Here is an 18,440-nt window from a genome sequence, read left to right on the forward strand (position 1 = left end):
AAACACTATCTAATCCTTAGCTTACAACTGCTTATGCCATCATGTGGCATTAGTGTTATAGTTGTAAACGTAATTTGCAAATGTAAATTGTCCCAGTAATTAAGTACCCAGGAACAAGCAAAGTCCCAGTTTAGAAGAATGCTATGCATCTCTGTGAGCATTTCTACATCGCTCCTGGCAAATCTGATGATAAAACAATCTGCTTTATACTGTGTGGCATAAGACATTCGAATACAACGCAAAGCTGAAATCTGGGAAACTAACATTGGTAAAGCTAGGAGGGACTGGAAAAGTACACTGCTGCCTGCGGTGACTTATCTCCGGACAGCAGCAGGAGAAGCACGGCAGCACGCCACCGCTGCAGGGCCGAAACCACGCTGCTAGGGCGACCAGAGGAAAACAGCCTCTCCCGAGTTGCACACGCACCACCAACACGCTGCTGTTTCGTGGAGGAGCGGGAGCCAGGCAAAATCATCGACGGTTTTAACTTTGTGAGCAAACGCTGTGATTTGAAAGCGTTTGGGGGGTGGGGAGGAAGTTTTAAAAGCCTCCACGTTTCTGAGTGAGCGGCAGCCGAGACGCGCTCCTCCCGCGCCGGCCACTGCCACCAAACGCTCCTCCGTTTGGAAGAGCTGCTCCGGCGACCGGGCCGGGGGCGGGCACGGCCCCTCCGCCCCCGTCCCGGCCGCCCCCGGGGGCAGGCGGAGCGGCGGGTACTCACAGCGGGTTCCAGCGCTCGGGCAGGCGGCGGTGCAGCGAGATGCGGTCGCTCAGGTAGATGTTGATCTGGTGCCGGCGGATGCTCTCCTCCTGGCGGCGCTTCTCGGCCGGGCTCAGCTCCAGCCGTACCGCCCGGCCCAGCTCGCCCAGCGCCCCCGGTTCCAGGGCCGGCTTCGCGTACACCGGCTTCCGCAGCTGCTCGGCGTCGGCGGGCGGCGGGGCGCGGCGGGCGGCGTGGCGGGGCGGCGGGCCGTGCCTCCAGGCGAGGACGCCGACGGCGGCCAGCAGCCCCAGGACCAGCAGCCCGCCCCCGCCCCGGCAGCCCCGGCCCCGCTTGCCCCAGCACATCCCGCGGCCGAGGCGGCCGGCCATGCCGAGCAGGCGGCGGGGCCGCGGGCGGCCTCTCCCGGACACGGACGCGGACACGGGCGCTCCTCCGCCCCGGGCGGACCCGGCGAAGTTCTCACGGACCTGCCCACGCCGCGCCCGCCGCCAGCGCTGCCCCGGCCAGGAAACCCGCCCGGCTCCTCCGCCGCCGGCCCCGCCCTCCTCCCCGCCCCGCCGCCGGCCAGCCCGGAGGGGCGCGGCGCGGCGCGGCGCGGAAGAGCCGCGGTCGGGCGCTGCTGCGGGTCCGGGAGCGGCTCCCCCCGGCGCCCGCGGGCGGGAAAACCGCCCCGCGCGTCAGCGAGGCGGGCTGCGCCCCGCCCGCTCCCCAGCCGGCTCCCCGCGGGCGGTGCGCCCCGTTTCGCGGCGGTCGGCCGGCTGCTCGGCCCCGGGGGCCCCAGCGCAGCGGGGAAGGCGCACGCCTCCAGCTTGCTCCGGGCTCTCCCTGGGGACGCAACCGGGGGAGCCAGAAATGGTCCTGACCCAGCCCCGGGAGCTTGTCCCACAGCTCCCGGGCAGGGAGGGAGGGAGGGGAGCGGGGCCAGCCCGGTGCTGCTGGGTCATGCACGGCTGGGATGTGGGGAGGAATCATAGGATGCTTTGGGCTGGAAGGGACCTTTAAAGGTCATCTAGTCCAACCCCCTGCAATGGACAGGGACATCTACAACTCGATCAAGTTGCTCGGAGCCCCGTCCAGCCTGGCCTTGAATGTTTCCAAGGATGGGGCATCTACCACCTCTCTGGGCAGACCGTTCCAGTGTTTCACCACCCTCATTGTAAAAAATGTCTTCCTTATATCTAGCCTGAATCTACCCTCTTTTAGTTTAAAACCATTACCCCTTGTCCTCTCGCTACTGGCCCTGCTAAAAAGTCTGTCCCCATCTTTCTTATAAGCCCCCTTTCAGTATTGAAAGGCCACGTCGCCTTCGCACGCTTGCTGCTACCCTTCAAGGAAGAGGTGATCTGGTCACCCTGAAGCTTGAGGGACCGTCACGAACACTGGTAGCTGTGAGGCAGATATGCGGGGGTACCCCCAGCAAGGGAAAGTTTGGCTGGCATGGGGCTGGCACAGCCACAGCAAGCTGCTTTGGCCATTGGAGACCACGGGGACGGCCCCAAGGCTTGCTGCCTCCTGACAGAAGTAGCCAGGGTTGCAAGAGGACAGCAGGGGAGGTTATTTGCCACAGAGGGACAAGGAAGAGCTTTGGTGCTGAAGGGAACAAGTCGGTAGGAAACCAGGCTTCATCCATTCTGCTGCCTCTAGAATAGCATGTGCTTCAGAAGTAAGCAGAACATGGGCCAAGAAGCCATGGGAGTTAATGACAAACTCTTTCACTGAGGAAAGCAGTGTTCTTGGTTGAAAAAAAAATGTCAACCGATGTGGCCTCATAGAGAGAAATCCAGAAGACAAGTGAAAATCCCAAATTTATTATCCGGGTAATGGGCAGTCCATTTCATGGCGTGACAGAATCATGGGAAAAAAGCAACTGTGGCATTTAGTCGAAACTTTCTACTTTGCTTCCTACTCAACAACACATCCATACTGCTTTTTCACTCCACCCCCTAACGGGATGCAGTCCTGTCTGTCTAAACTTGTGACCCTGAGGCCATGAGATTACAGAACAATTTGTGATTTTGCACTCCAACACCTTAACATAAGTGTAACATAACTGATACAGTTTCTCTCTCATGTTCAGCTGGGAGCTGAAACTCTGGTTTTGAGGTGTCATTTGCTCTATGCGTTTTACCAAGAGCTGTTTACTGCACTATGCTCTGCTGTTGGAGGCCTGTCAAGATCAACCCAGCAGAGGACTCCGGTCATCCCCAGGGAGGGACTTCAGCCTGGAAAGCGGTACTGGGCGGTGCTCACCAGCATGGCTCTCTGAGGAGTGGATGAAAACACGTCTGACACTAAGGAAGGGGAAAAACCTCGTCACCACCAGACAGGGTCACAGCATACAGCTGTGAGCTCTTTCTGATTTTACACAATAATAAATATTGTATGTGATGATAAACCCCGAGGCTGTCAACTAATGCGGAAGCCTTGCTCTGGACAGAGGGGTGCTGAAAAATAATGAGTCATCCTGATGCTGGCAAACTAGCGTAAATCAAGCAGTTTAGGTGAATTTTCAGAAGAGTGTGTGTGTATAGATATAATTACATTATTTCTTATTCAGCTATACTGATATCTATCACAGATCATTATGTATGCATAAAATCTAGTTTCAATACATACCAGCTGGAATAACTTAAGCATAATAGAAGTGAAGTATGTGTGTGTAAATATGCATTGTAGGCAACTACTAAATACCAATATGCTTGACATGAGAATATACATTGTATATAAAGGAAGCTAGCAAGCTTTGGGTTGGAAGAGTTAGGTGGCACTAGTAATTGCATGCCTGGTGATTGCGTTGTCTCCTTGCTTGCCATCCTTCCTGAATAAATGAAGCCCAACTGGTGTTGTTGGTATTGAGTTTATAGCAGGAGTTCCCTAGTTTCTGGCTGGTGGAGGCGTAAGCCCTAAGGATACAGCCAACATCTCTGGAACATGCTGCTGGTTTAGATCTGGTTGTCTGGAACAAATATTCTTGGGTTTTTCCCTTTGTGTAAGGTTGCAAATTACTTAGAATAGGGTAAGAGAAATATTAAGCATGAGGAGCCCAACAAGGACTTCTTGGAATGAATCAAAGGAGAAGGAGATCCTCTTGGACTCCCCAAAAAAATTACTGGAGGAGATTGGGAAGATGTAAATAGCAAAATGTAGGGCTGAGTGTTAATTAAGAACAGTGAGGAAGAAAACAGAAGAGTTCTGCAGTAAGGGTTCTTAAGTATTAGAAGAATAAGTATTTTATTTAAGGATTTTAAGTATTAGAGCAATATGGAAGAAACACAAGAATATGATCACATGACTAAAACAAGTTTTGAGATTCAAAAAATGGCAAACAGAGAACAGAATGTGACAGGACTGCAGGAGGCATGCTGCAATCAGTGGCAGACAGGGTAAGATCAGACAAGACTGTTGAAGAAGACAACCAGCATAGCTACTTCTCAGTCAGATTTTAAAAAGGAAGAAAGGGCTGGAAGAAAAGGTGGGAGAGCATCAGCTTGCTTCCACAGAAGCAAGAAAGGTTACAGCTGGTGGGAAAGTAAGGGAGGCAGCTCTCAGTAGTAATAATGCCCTTAGAGCAAAGTAGCTGGAAAGGCTTTCTGTGATCCTCATCGCAGTGAGGACTGAAAGCAATATTAATAAATGGTACTTCCCCAGGGATGATGTCCAAGCACATAAATCTGAGGAAATTCAGCAAGGGAAAGTACAATAATGGTGTTAATGCAAAAATCATTAAGAGTAAATCAGCTGCGTTCACAAATAAGTTTGGACAAGATATAAAGAGTGTGAAGTCAAAGACACTTTTTCTTAAACCTTTTTAAAAGTTTGTGGGGTTTAATTAAGATGGGAAAACTGAAATTTCTGAGCTGAAATACTTAAAGTATAAAGACTTCTGCTATGAATGTAAAAATAAGCCCCAGAGAAAAAAAAATCCACAATTAATAAGGCAAATGAGTTTCCTGCTATCCATAAAGCTTGTAGCAAGGTTTTCATGGAAAAGTTCCTTTTAAGCAATTCTGTTGTTTTTTTCAGGTTTAATAACAATGGAAGTTAAAACAATTGGTTTCGAGATTTTTTGTAAAGATTAGTAAGAATGTTTAGTGAGCTATAAATTCAGTTGCTTCAGGAGTTTCAGTGAGAAATAAGTAGAGTAACCAGACAAGTCATGTAAAACCTATGACTACGCATCTGGGAAGATCTATTATGCCCTTAGCTGTCAAAATTAAAACAGAAGATCAGTGGAATAATTAATACATTTGAAGAGTTTATTTTAAAAAAGTGAAATCGTATTTTTTCACCAAAAAAAAAAGAATAAAATATTAACTAAACCTTTCAAAAAGCACTAAGAGAAGAAGACTAAACACAACAATATGTAATTGTCCATAAGAACTTACATTATAGCAAATGTAATAGCTGAAATTAAGAGCGTATCTCTTGCTCACTGAAATATCCATTTGAATTGCAGGCAATATTTAGCTTACCTAAAATACATGACCCTATTGAAGAAATTGGTCTACAGACAAGAAAACTTTAAGTGATGTTAACTATTTTACACATCTATTATTATTAAAAGTTATTCTTACTTTATAGCGATGACATACACATTGCAGAAAAAAATAGAGGTATTAAATTTTGCAAAGGCTTTAAAATTTTCCTCATCCAAAGTTTTCCTTTTCTTTTCTTTTTTTGTTAGATCTGTACTTTCAGTCAAAATGAAGCAAGATTAGAAAATGAAAATGGGGTGTTGAGAAGTATCAGCTGATAGAGACTGCGTTTTGAATAAACCTGAAGTTCAAATAGCTTCCTAAAGTCATACTTTCAGCGGAAAAGAAAGAATAAAATAATGTGTTTCAAAATAATGTTCCTAGTTTTAGAAACAGCCAACGCTTAGGTATTCTAAGAAAAAAAGGGAAAAAAAATACCAGAGGAACATGGTGTACAAATACATTGCAGATAGCTAGGAAATTTGTTCAAGAAGAAGAAGATTCAGCCAAGTTATAAAACATACCCACTGGAGATAGCTTTGGACCTATGGGTCATTGTTCACCGTTGTTTTAACTCAGTGTAAAATAGCATTGCCTTGCAAAGAAATAGCCCCCCTCAACTCCCACCTTGGCCGCTCTTTCTCTCCTTTGTCAGCACAAGTGCGCTGGTATTTTTTAAATATTATTGTTCACCTCATTGTTCAACCAGTGCCAAGGTTGGGATTTTTTTATTAATACGTTTGTGTTGAAAGTGCTGTTATTTGAGGCAGTTGCACAGTACAGGCAAAATATGAAATGGGCTGAGCCCCTGCTTTCCCAGCTGCAGGACTGCACTGAAGGGTGAGTGTTGAGGTCCTCTGTCCTTCAGCTGGGACCCTGTTTTGCAGGGTAGGCTTTGGGTCAAGAGTGAAGCTGGGTACATAGTACGGAGGCAGAGCATATCAGGAATTTAGATGAGAGGAAGAACACTGGGTACAGAGTCCTAAAAATAAAACAGATTAAAAACACAGACTTGATGAGTGAGAGAGAAACTGTCAGCTATTTCAGGGATCTTCTACCAGACTGATGACTGCTGTGCACTTCTCATACTGACACGGCAATAAAAACAGGCGGCATTCAGTGGATGCTACTTGGGCAAGACCTAACCTGTACTGGTTTGCAGATCTCTGTAGCACATGTGTGTGCATATGTACATACATATGTATGCATATATATACATATACACATACACACACATACAAACTATCTTGTTCAAAAGGTCATATGCAAGCCAGGATAGCTTAAAGGTAGTAAGGATGTGCATGCTAAAGGCATTTATCGGTGTATTTGCTTGCTATAGGTATGCATTGTTGATATATAAATGTTCTCTTTAGCTATACAGCAAGTATGAACTGCACGCAGTAGAAGAGATATTGTACATAAAGGAAGCCATGGCTAGCAAGCTTAGCTGTCAAAAACTATTGGAACAAAAATGCAGTTCTGTCCACAGAATATGATATGATGTGACGTGTTACTGAAGGGACTGTTTGAGGTCTGTTATATTGGAAACCTGACGGATACTTCATACGTGCTTGTGCAGACACAGTGAATTGAAATACTGAGCTGCAAATAATTTTTGAAAGTTTTATCAAAATTATGGCATATTCAGAAACATATAAATGAAGTAATTTCATCACAAAGTTATAGCAGCTGGCTACAGTAGACGAAGTGGAGACCTGCTATATACACCATGATTAAAATTCTGAACCAAGAACTCAAGGGCATATTATGTGGTGGAATTACTCTTAGTCATCCTATATTGTAGGCACTTCTGAATCTGAATTCTCTAAGTGCCAGGAGGCACACAAGGCGCGAACATCGTTCTTCCACTTCGATCGGTCTGCGGCTGCGTGCTCTGGAGTCACCCAAGGGCCACAGCGCAGCCTTCTGTTGGTTTTTTCCTCAAGACACGACCGATCCAGTTCCATCTCCTCCTCCTCACTTCATTACTGATTTTCTCCATCTCCATCTCAAGTTGATGCTCGTCGTTTCTGCAACTTTTTATTTTTTCCCCGGGAGGAGGTAGTTGGCCTCCTGCCCAACCCCCATGACTTGGAGGGCCAGTGGTTTTTCTGTCAGGGTGGCCTTCCCTTAGGCTGCGTTGGTTCGCGGCACCTTCTTCAATTTTATCTGGTGCACCCTCCAGAGAGGGATCCCCTATCCACCACCCAGGGGACGCGCCTTCTAGCCGTGCAGCCCCAGCCGAAGGTATTGTAGGCACTTACCACCACTTTTTTTAGTCATTTTTCAAGGTTATTTCTTTTTCTATGCCTGAAAGGACCAAAGTTAACATATGCATCAAATGATACTGGAGAAACATCTGCTTTTCTCTGATGGTATGTCCAATATATGTGTATATGTTTTTCTTTAAGATGGAGATAAGAGTCTTCACACAAAACACATGCTAAAACTTTCAGTTTTCTTTTTATCAGAAGTATGACTTCCTTGTGATTCACATCAGTAAGGTTTTACAGTAGAAAATAAGCCTTTTACTCCTTGAATTGCCATGAAAATAATGCCATCGTATTTGGGGATTTGAGATGCCATCATCCCCAGACCTTCATAATGAAGATTATGACTGAGTCAGCAATCTCTAGTTTTCTGGGTTTCTTTGGAACAGATTGCTTGACTACTTGCATTTTTCCCTTTCTGAGATGCTTTTGCTTATGATGGTAATTTTATAGTCTTCCATATTATGCAATTCTGAATTATATATGAGGTAGAAATTTGCTTGTGTGTCATGGTATGAGGATACGTCCAAATGTATTACATCCTATTACTACTGTAAGAGCAACAGAATTTTTTGTCATGTTACCCGGCCAATTTGTAGTTCTGCATCACTGCACATTTGCCATATTATACTTACTTTACTAGCTCCACAGGTACATTACGTGCCATAATGGTTTCCTAGGCTTTGTTTTGCAAATGATGAGTTCTCTCTCTTGCGGAACGATGGCTCTAAGTTTATCTCCTTTATGTCACCTTGTATTATGAGTAGCTTTAATAAAGCTTACATTGGCTCATTTATCTCCCTGCTGGTGTATTGATATCATTTGCAGTGGAGACTTCTGTTAGAAAAGTTTCACAAATGCTGGCCTCCCATGTTTGCTCTTTCCTTATCTGTTCCGATTGTTTTGGTGTGCCTGTTCTGTTCCTTGCACTTTTCTTGACTCTTTTAGTCTAAAGCAATTTTTCCATTCATCAGCTTTTTCTGTCACTTTAAATGATTTTAACCCCTGAACAATCCCACACTGACCAATACAAATTAGTACACCGGTGACGTGAAGGAATTTCTTGTCAAAAGCAACCTATTTTTCACTGACTGGACAAACCAGATGCAGTTTGGACAAACCTCCCAAGCGACTAATGCACAATCTGCACTTGAGAATCTTGGTTTTGTTTTCTTCTGTATCCTCTTCTAACCTAAGCTTTCTCCATCCCCTTACCTAATAAGCAGTTTGAAAGGCTTAGGTTCTTTCATTGGTGAAGAAATTATGTCCTATATTTCCCAGAGATCTTGGTACTACATCACCATAAGAATACTCTGTAGCACTTTATTCATTTCAGAAGAGACCTGATTGATTATTTTTCTCTTGCCTCATGATACTTTGATTCTCTATCAGTGACAGAAATCACTGAGTGATCATATGTGTATAAATGTGTAGGATGCTGACTGAAGATAGTAATGGCCATCAGATGACAGCAGCAGAATTTAGCAGAATTTATTTCCTCTCTCATTTTGTAAACCCCAGCAAATATTTCCTATTGCTTACTTAGGAGTTTCTTTAAATAAGAGTTGCATCTTTTGCTGTTAGGTTCCTAATTACATTCATGATATCTATGTCTGGAGTTTCAAACCATTAGTAGAATTTGATAGTGTAATCATCAGCTACAGAACATAAATTTGTACGATCAACATGTTCCGTAGCTTATCTCAAAGATAAACTGGAGTGATCCTGTCACTAATTTGACTATATCTGAGCATGCACTTTGATATGATAAGTATAACCCAGTTTTCTTCAATCATGAATAATGTATTGCATTAATCACTCTTGCCATTCCCTTCTTGCAAGCTGTGAAATCTTACACAGAGTGAATTGCACCGTCCAGCTTTATCGATAATGGCAAGCTCCTCATACTATCGTAATGTAAGAATGGTTGTACTGGCTAGACCAAAAGTCTCCCTAGCCATGCACCTTGCTTCTGATGATGGCCACTATAAGCATCTTCATGCTTAAGGAAATTATTTAACATAAGTGCATACGTTACATATTTAAATATTTTACACATTTTACATGAGTTAACACATGGTATCTGTAATGGAGGAAGCATTACTAAATATTTACCCTGTCTAGGAATTTGTGCTATTCTTTCCGTAATGATAAATTTGCAAAGGTGTAAGTAATTTTTTTTTCTTTGCTGTGAGTGGTACTTTCCCAGAGGACTTAAGTGGCCATAAACACAGCCAGGACTCTTGCTTGCTGGAGTCTTTCTCCAAGTGTAACTGGTTTGGGCCTTTGCCATGACGGCCTGGCAATCTGGATTTGTAAGTGGATCACAAGCAAAATCACTGGGAAGATATGGTTGCCACTGCCTAAAACCAGGGGATGGCTTCATTTTAGTGGCATTTGCTGGTTTTGCTATACTCACCATAACCTCTTCTAGTCCTCTTGTCCCCAAGCCCTCCACCACTGTAATAAGAGCCATGTTCTGCCATTGCAGTCACCGATTTTAATAGAAAACGACCTGCCCGAACTTACAGGGACATGACACAATGTTCTTCTGGTCAAGAGCAGTTCAAGAGTCACTTCATCAGTACTTTTTTTCCCCTCACTTTAGCTGTTGTAAATCAATATAACCTGGAAAAGATTTCAGGTTGCCTGGGAGGCTAAGGCTAAAGAGAAGGTTCTTAGAAACGCCACAAGAAAGCCAAATTTTATGCTCCAACTCTTTAAACTGAAAGACCAACTGATCAGCACTACCAGGGGCATAAAACAATGTTTGTTGGGGAATGACTCAACTGTGAATCCTGTATGGCAGTGAAGGAAGAGACCGGTTTGGACCTGAAGGAAACACGAAGTAGGAAGGTGCAAGTAAGGCCTGAAGTATCATGTAAGTGGAGCGACAGAGAGGGACCGCGCCAGGCTGCAGAAGTCACGTTGTGAAGGAAGAAAAAGGGATCGTTGTGCCAGGTGAGAGCGAATAAGCCCCACAGCGAAGGCTTGCTGCGACGACCCCGGGCAGAAAAACATGTAATGCAGAGACGCTTCTTCGTATGGGAGTCAGCGATGGCAGCAGGAGCACGGCGAGCAAAACGGCTGCAGCCCAGAGGCGAGTGGATGACAGAAAACACCTGGGGAAGGGGGCAGGAGCCGCGGTGGCCCGGGCGCTGGCTGGGGCGAGGAGGGGTGAGAGCCCCGGGGCTGCCAGCGGGGCCAGGGGAGGGCGGCCCGGCGGGGAGAGGCGCCGAGGCCCCCGGCCCGGGCGGGGAGGCCCCTCGCCGGCTGCGAGGAGGGCGGCGTGCGGCGCAGCCCGGCTTCCCCTCCCCGCCGTGCGAGAGCGGCCGGGGCGCTGCGGCCGCCCTCGGCCGGCCTCCTCCCGCCGGCGGAGTCCCCTCCTCCCCGCCGCCTTCCCGGCGGCCGCCGAAGCCGCCGGCGGCGGGGGCGGGCGGCCGAGCTGCTCGGGGCTCGGCAGCGCTGCCCATGGGGGAGTGCGGGGTGCCCCCCCAGGTCCAGCTCTTCCTCCGCGCCTGCGAGCAGGGCGACTGCGAGACCGCCCGGCGCCTCTTAGGGCTGCCCGGCGGCGGCGGCACCGCCGACCCGCCGGCCCCCTCCGCCTGCGGCACCGAGGAGGCGGCGGCGGCGGCGGATCCCCGCGGCGAAGCGTCCGCCCCACCGGCCCCCGCCGTAGCCGTGGATTGCACCGACGAGGCCGGCAACACGGGTCTGCAGTTCGCCGCGGCGGGGGGCCACGAACAGCTGGTTCGGTTCCTGCTGCGGAAGGGGGCCTCGGTACAGAGCAGGAACCACTACGGATGGAGCCCCCTCATGCAGGCGGCCAGGTAGGGGGTGGATCCCGGGGAGAGGCGGGGGGGGGGTCTCCGGCCGCCGCCCCGCCTCGCCGCGGAGCACCGGCCTAGTCAGCGGCAGGGCGGCTACGGCGCCGGCGGCAGCCCCGGGGCGGGGAAGGGAGGGCCGCCGAGGCACAGCCTCGGCGGCCCTCCCTTCCCCGCCCCGGGGCTGCCGCCGGCGCTCGGCCGCTTCGCCCTCAAAATCCGGCTCCCCAGGCTGGGAGAGGGCGCCCGGGAGCGCTGGGGGGCTCCGGGCGAGTCAGCGTGTGTGAGGGCGGGCGGGAAGGAAGGCGCCATGTTGTAGGCCGCGGTCTCTCGTCGCTGGTGTAGTTATCCCGGGGGGATCCGAGTGGTCACCTGTTACCTTCCCCCCGGGGGTGGGTGGGGAGGGGTTGTCGGGTTTAAATTTGGGTAAGTATTACGCTGGGGGCGTTAGGTTTTCTCTTTCCATATTAAAGATGTGTTAATTGAAGCTGTGCACGCTATTTCTTTGGGTAAAGCCAGTGCAGAATTGCAGTCAGAGGTAACCTGAACATGAAAACACTGCTCCCCTCTTTCCTTCTGTGGAAATAAGATACACACAAACCCTTATTTCATTTTCTCTCTTTTTTTTTTTTTTTTTTTTTGTGTGTGTGTGTGTTGGTATCTGTGTGTCTTACCTGCCTGTTGAAAATTCACCTCTGACATAAAAACATACTGAAGCAAACAGAAATAATTCATTTCACTTGGCTTTTCCCTGTTTTCCTAAGTGGCTCGCTGGAGGATATGGAAAATCATTGCTGAGGGTTTTTAATGACAAAACTGGATTGCTTTCTGCATCAATGACGCGGAGCTTCGTGTAACCCACCGCTGGGTTGTGGGAGGTTCCCAAATTGCTAATGCTCGTGTTTGCACTTATCTTTACGTATACAAGTACGCTCTGGGTTTACAGATGTGTTTTGCAAGGTTGGAGGGCAGTGTTTTCCTGTAATAATTGAATGTTTAATTGAGAGGACAAATATTTTTTGGATTTGTTTTCTCCTTGTTTCATAACAGATTAAAATACTTGGAAGAAAAGAGTCTGTTTCAAAGTCAACATTTCTCTTCAATTAAAGCCCGTAGAAAGTTCCCAAAGAATGAGTCACGCAGTTGGCTTCCCAGTAAGAATAAGGAAGACAAGGTTCAACAATTTTGTTATTTTATGAAGGTTAAAAAAAGGAAAAAAGTTGCAGAAACATTCTTAGATTTTTTTTTTCCTTAACGAAAACCATACACTCATTCTCTAAAAACAATAAATTCAAATCACTATAACACTCTCACTGTTTTAAAGAAATTACTTGCTGCCATTTGAAAAGTACTGTAGATATTCAAACCTGTGGAGAAAGCTTAAAGTGGAGGAGCATGTTTCTTTTTCCTTTTTAATGGATAACCAAAAAGGAAGCCTAGTGTTTTGTACAGGTGTAGTTTTTGAACTATGTACATGTTTAATTTTTTGGCTGTGGTTAGTCCTGTTGAAATTGGACAGGAGATAGCATATATGCATAGAGTTAATCATGTGTACAGTGGCTGCAGGCTCTACTGAGGTGACACAGTGAAGGCTACCAGGATAGACCTAGGGATTAGACTGAAGGCTTCCTTCTGCAACTATGTACTTTCTGAAAGGAGACTAGGGAGTTTTGGTCTCATGTCTGTTGTTAGTGGTTAGTAGCGTTCTTTGGGATTTCCTCAACTAATGCTTGCTTTGCTGCGGTGTACAAAGGCTGCTTTCAGGATCAAAGCTTGATTGTGTTAAACACTGCACAAGCATATAATAGTGCATGATATGTGCAACAAGAGCACAAAGTAAACATTTTGTCAGTGTATTATGTTTATTAAAATGTGGGGTTCCTGAGCTGAGGAACGATAAAGAGTTTCTATTTTCTCATGGTTAACTAGCTGGTTGGGTGTATGGCATGCATGATTGTCTTTTCCTTACTGAGAAACTACCAGAGCTTCTGATGGTCAAGTGTATCAAAGCTGGGTTACTGGTGAAACTGGTATCAAAGTTCAATACTCTGATGAAGTTCTTCTAGATATTCCACACAAGAAGGGTTTAATGCTTTAATACCAAGTTTCCTTATTGGAAGATATTTGATGTTACACAGGATTTTGATTTAGCCTAGTGATACAGCAATCTCCTGAAATCATAACACAAACCTATCATAGCAACTGCAACACACAGTTGAACCACAAGACAAACAGCACGCCCATTACCACTCCTTGTGTGCTCCACATCGTGATGCTCGGCATCCCCAGTTGCCAGGACGGAAAATGTGGCTGGAAGCCAGGTCAAGCCCCTTGCTCTCTTCAGGATTAGTTTTGTTGGTTGCTCAGTTTTGGTGCTCTGTGTTGGGCTGAGCTGCGTAGACACTTCCCCCGTGCTGACTCGGGAAGATAGTACTTGGTATTGATTGTTTTAGGAAAGGCCATTCACATGGCCAGTTGTCCCACTCTGCCGATGAGCCATTTCTCTAAAACAAAGGCCACGCTCTAGTCCCCTTTGTGTTGAGAGAAGTTCACCTTTCTTTTCAGCAGCTGTGGCCACTCACCGTGTTCTTCCCTGAGCTTCGTAGGCACATGCATGTCTTCTCCCAGCCTTCTTCTGTTGTGGGGGTTTGCTGATGGTTCAGAACTGGAAAGCAAGGGATGACGCAAATATAAAAGATTGGCTATCCAGTTCATAAAATGGTCTTTTTTTTTTTCCTTTAGCATTGACTCTTTGAAGTTTTTACTCTAATTTTCCAATTGTAATGAGGGTACTTAATTAAGATCTCTGCAAACAGGCTGGCTTTGATTCCTGAGTGTGATACAGACCTGGAAATAAAATGATAAAAGTGACTCTGTGGTTTATGGAAGTTATGTGTTGATGTCATACAGTTGAAAATGAGGCTAGCACATTGCTGCTTTGGCCAGGACGTCCTCTTAAATCGGTGTCTGGTTTATGAGCATGGTCACTAGTACATGTGGAATGCTTTAGTTTAAAGTCCTCAGCTCTTGTTTGCTCCCCTCCAGTAAGGTCACCACCGTCACAGTCAGTGTTGCATGCACTATTCCACATAGTATAGTAGTCCATAGGCCAATTTGGTACCAAAGTTTTCTGTGTTCAGAGTATGTCAGCTTTCTTTGAGAAGCCTCTGCCATCCAAGGTGTTAATTCTCCTCCTTATCTCTTTCTGTCAAGGTTTGGACATCTAAGTGTGGCTCACATCTTGCTGGAGAATGGTGCTGATCTCAACGCACAGAATAAGTTAGGAGCCAGTGTCCTTACAATGGCCTCCAGAGGCGGCCACGTCAGCATGGTGAAATTGTTGCTGGAATCTGGAGCTTTTGTAGACAATTATGACCATTTTAGCACAAATGTACTTAACAGCAGCAGAGACGACCTTCCCGATATCACTCCACTAATGGCAGCTGCTCAGCATGGACATGAGGCGGTGGTGCATCTGTTGTTAGACTGGGGAGCTGATTGTAATTACACTGTGAAGACTATGGGCTGGAGTCCTTTAATGCTAGCAGCTGTTAGTGGAAAGGTGAGCTTGGCACAGCAGCTCATGGAGAAAGGTGCCAATCCAGATCACCTGAATGTACTACATAAAACACCTTTTGAAATCTCTGTTGGCTTCAAACACAAAGACATGAAGGACTACCTGGAATCTCTCACAACGATCAGACCCCAGGCAGGTATGAAGCGTTAGTTTTCTTTTTCACTTTCTTGAAGTTTTGATTGCATATTTAGAAATTGAAGGGGTTATTTTGTATGTGCATGATGTTCTTTATAATTTGTAACTAGACTCTTTTGAAAATGTTGTTGTAGGTACACCTACCTCGGGTGGGGCAGGAATGCCCAACTTCGGCAGATTTCCTCTACGTTAGCATGACGAGATTCCTGTCCTGCAATAAAAATTATGTGAAACGTTTTAAAATGTTTTAACGTTTTAAATATTTTTTGCTTTTAAAACACATGATCCAGGTGCTCATTTAGGAAGAAAATTACAAAGGCCTACTTGATATGGCACTAAAGAAGGGACATCAAAACCAGAATAGGATATCAAAGAAAGGATATCGCAGACTCCAAGAAAACATAAAAGATATAAAATCTAGAAAACCTGCCTTGTAAGGAGAGACTGATGAAGTTCAATCTGTCTAGTTTCATGAGGAGGTGGTTAAGAGGTGTGATTAATGAAGTGTCCACGTTAAGGACAGGAAGACCAATACTGAAGGGCCTTTTTATATGGCAGCCAAAGAAAAACTGTGAGTTTAAAGTTAGAAGAATTTGAATGGGAAATAAGATGCTATGTTTTGCAGTGAAGCTTAAACCTGGAGTGACTTAGTAGAGGTGTGCAGTTTCTAACAGTTGCAGCCAAGGCTAAATGCCTTTCTAAAACTCGTCATTGGATTGTCTTCACTGGGTGTCGAATACAAGGCCTGTGACATGCAGAAAGCCAGATGAGGTTAACCTAACATTTTCTTCTGGCACTCTCTGAACATACGAAACCTTCTCAAAGTCCTTTGATAGTGGACTGTGTATTCTAAGAAAACCAAGTCTTAACGTGGGTGAATAACAAGTCGGCATGTCCCCTACTTTTCTGTTCCTTGCAGGAGAGGGAAATACTTAATTAACTTCAGGACTTCATAAAATTTATAAGCAACCTCCTCACCTCAAATGTGAATATGCTTGTGTGCACATGCACATACAGATAGGCACAGACACTGTGCTTGTGTATGTACAAAACTAGATTAAAATAACGTTATTTCAATGCAAATCTCAAGTAAAATGAAGTTAAGAAATGCTGCTTTTAAGGTTTTTAATGTTGCCCTGTGATGCATTCATTATGTGCACTGAATGAGATAAGAGAATTGATAAATAAACATTTTGTGACCATGTAATTAAATAATGTGTGGTGGTCATGTAGCTTTAGCCATGAGCGTGGAAGGATATAAGAAATCCAGGATTTTGTAGAGTGAGGTAGTATCTTGTACTAGGTGATCTGAAGGCTTAGTAAGGTTTGAGCAAACTTAGACTACAACATTTTTCCTTCAGTCTTAACCCGTATATCCAGTACCGCGCACTCAACCAAAAGGACAGAATAGTATGTTGTATGTCTTTACCAGTAATTTTCCAAGTGTTTTTTTTTTTAATTACTAAGCAAATCTGTATTCTCTTGACAGTTTTTTATATGTAATTTCCTAGGATTTTTATTTTTATTGAAGATAAAGGTTAAACCTACTTGCTGTCACCTGTCAGTTTGAAATTTTAATGAATTTAGTTTTAAAAATTTTTTACTTATTGCGATATCTCTCCCAGATCTCTTTCCAAATTAGCTTTTCTTTCTATCTGGTTCTATAAAATAATGTTATGAATGTCTTATATTAGTTTTGTTAAAGTATTGTGGATTTGCTTCTTTTTCCTTCTCCAGAAGTTTGTTTATGCTAACAGAAATGCATTAAATCTGTTCCTGAAATCAGACAGTTTGGTTTGGACATTGTGTTGGACATTTGAACGTCAATAAGTCATTTCAGAGATTGAGACCTTATTCTGTATGTGGCTATTTGGGGACACTTTTCAAGGTATTTGTGCTTTCTGATGCAGACCTGCGCTGGGAGGTGCTTAACAAGAGGGTTTGGAAGAGCTGCATCTGGATTTTTCAGCTTTGGAGTAGTTGCTATGAAATCTAAGGATGTGGCTAGGCCTAGAAAGAACCTTTTCCAGGAGCTACCACCCATCCAGCTATGGTGGCAGAAAGCCTGTAGAGTAGGATAGTCCACTCCAAGCTCTCTGCCACTTGTGATACCCAAATAGCCTTGTTTAAATCTTATCTAATTATGTCTATATTACACTACCATGTGGACATGTCCGCAATCCCCCAAATTTTTAATTTTTATTTAAATTTGGTGTCATTCCTGCAGGTCAAGCTTTCCCTTGTACTCTAAGAAGCAAGGACAAAAATCTGGCATTTCTTTCTGCTTCAGAGAAGGTGTTAGCTTAGTCAGATGTTGACTCATAGGTTAAGTTGGAGCTAGGGCTTTCATCCAGCCATGCTGCCAGACAGAACCGGCTGACTGTAGACATTTCCTCATGACCAGTCCCTGAGAAATAGACATCAGTTGGTTACAGTACACAGAGAGAATCAGACATCTGTGGGTGGGATTCACTAGTGCAGCGCTTTGTGCCTTGCCCACGCGTTTGCACATACAGAATGTACGTGCAGGCAGAGTTGGCCTGATGAGTCTTGAAAATGTTGTGTAGTGATACGACTTAAAGTATTGAAGAAGTGTGTTTAAGCTAGGAGAGTGGACTTGCGTTAAAGCAGGTAAGTGTTCCTGTCACCTCTGCTGAGGGGGAGTTTCCATCAGCAGAAGGGTAGTAACTAATCGGGGGTAAAAATGTTAAGCTTCCACACAAATTTCTGCCTTGGTTTTTCACCATGGCTTCTGTCTCCTCTTAGCACTGGAGTCTTGTATATCCTGGGAAGAGAAAAGACCCTTTCTCTCATATGGAAGGCAGCAGAAAAGGAACTTGTCTTCTGACCCATTGCCATAGATAGGGTGAATTGCCTTCCAAAAGAAAGCAACTCTCTTCTCAGGGCTGTTTTCAGTAACAAATTCAAAACTTCTTGAAAAGGCCTGGGTGTTGCCTGTGTTCTGTCCTTGTCCTTGCTTCAGCTTACTCGGGCGGCAGTCCTTCCTTCTGGCATCTCCTCGTGGTCTCCTGCTTCCTGGGACTGCCTCTCTTTCAGGCGTGTCACATGCCAAGTATGGAGTCTGGTCCTTTTCTAAACTAGTCTTTTGAAATCTGTTTTCCAATTGTGAGCTCATACACCGTTCTTTCTATAAGATCAGTTTCTGAACCAGGAGAAAATGCAGGACCCTCAGCTCTCTTTCCCAGCCTTAAAATAAGAGTTTCTCATGGTTTTAGGGGCTTTCCAGCAATTGCTTTTGTTCAGCATTTTCAAATGACTTCCTTTGGAGTCGAGGTATGAACATTAACTTTTTCTGTATTATCATAAAACAACAGAGTCAGGCTCGAGAAATCTCTCAACGTCTCCTTGTTTTCCTTAAAATCTTTTTACCCCATTGGTTCTGTAGTGTCAGTAATGCTTTGGAAGATGGAAGAG

General features: G+C 45.4%; 2 protein-coding genes across 5 annotated transcripts in view; one reads left to right on the plus strand and one right to left on the minus strand.

The window, feature by feature from the left end:
- The window catches only part of GALNT12 (polypeptide N-acetylgalactosaminyltransferase 12), a gene marked incomplete at its 5' end in the record, with an annotated part of 51,735 nt that extends 50,643 nt beyond the window's left edge, over nt 1–1,092 (minus strand). The window contains one exon of the mRNA XM_082330129.1: nt 722–1,092. Coding sequence (XP_082186255.1) covers nt 722–1,092 — 371 coding nt within the window. The remainder of the gene's footprint in view (nt 1–721) is intronic.
- A 9,848-nt stretch (nt 1,093–10,940) lies between these two features.
- Nucleotides 10,941–18,440, plus strand: part of ANKS6 (ankyrin repeat and sterile alpha motif domain containing 6) — a gene marked incomplete at its 5' end in the record, with an annotated part of 45,631 nt that continues 38,131 nt past the window's right edge. For all 4 annotated transcript variants that reach the window (XR_014228413.1, XR_014228414.1, XR_014228415.1 and 1 more), the window contains 2 exons: nt 10,941–11,299; nt 14,507–15,006. Coding sequence is in view for 1 of the 4 variants with exons in the window: in XM_082314419.1 (XP_082170545.1) it covers nt 10,941–11,299; nt 14,507–15,006 (859 nt within the window). The remainder of the gene's footprint in view (nt 11,300–14,506; nt 15,007–18,440) is intronic.

This window comes from Platalea leucorodia (genome assembly GCF_965183815.1).
Source record: "Platalea leucorodia genome assembly, chromosome: 1".
In the NCBI taxonomy this organism is placed as follows: Eukaryota; Metazoa; Chordata; class Aves; order Pelecaniformes; family Threskiornithidae; genus Platalea; species Platalea leucorodia.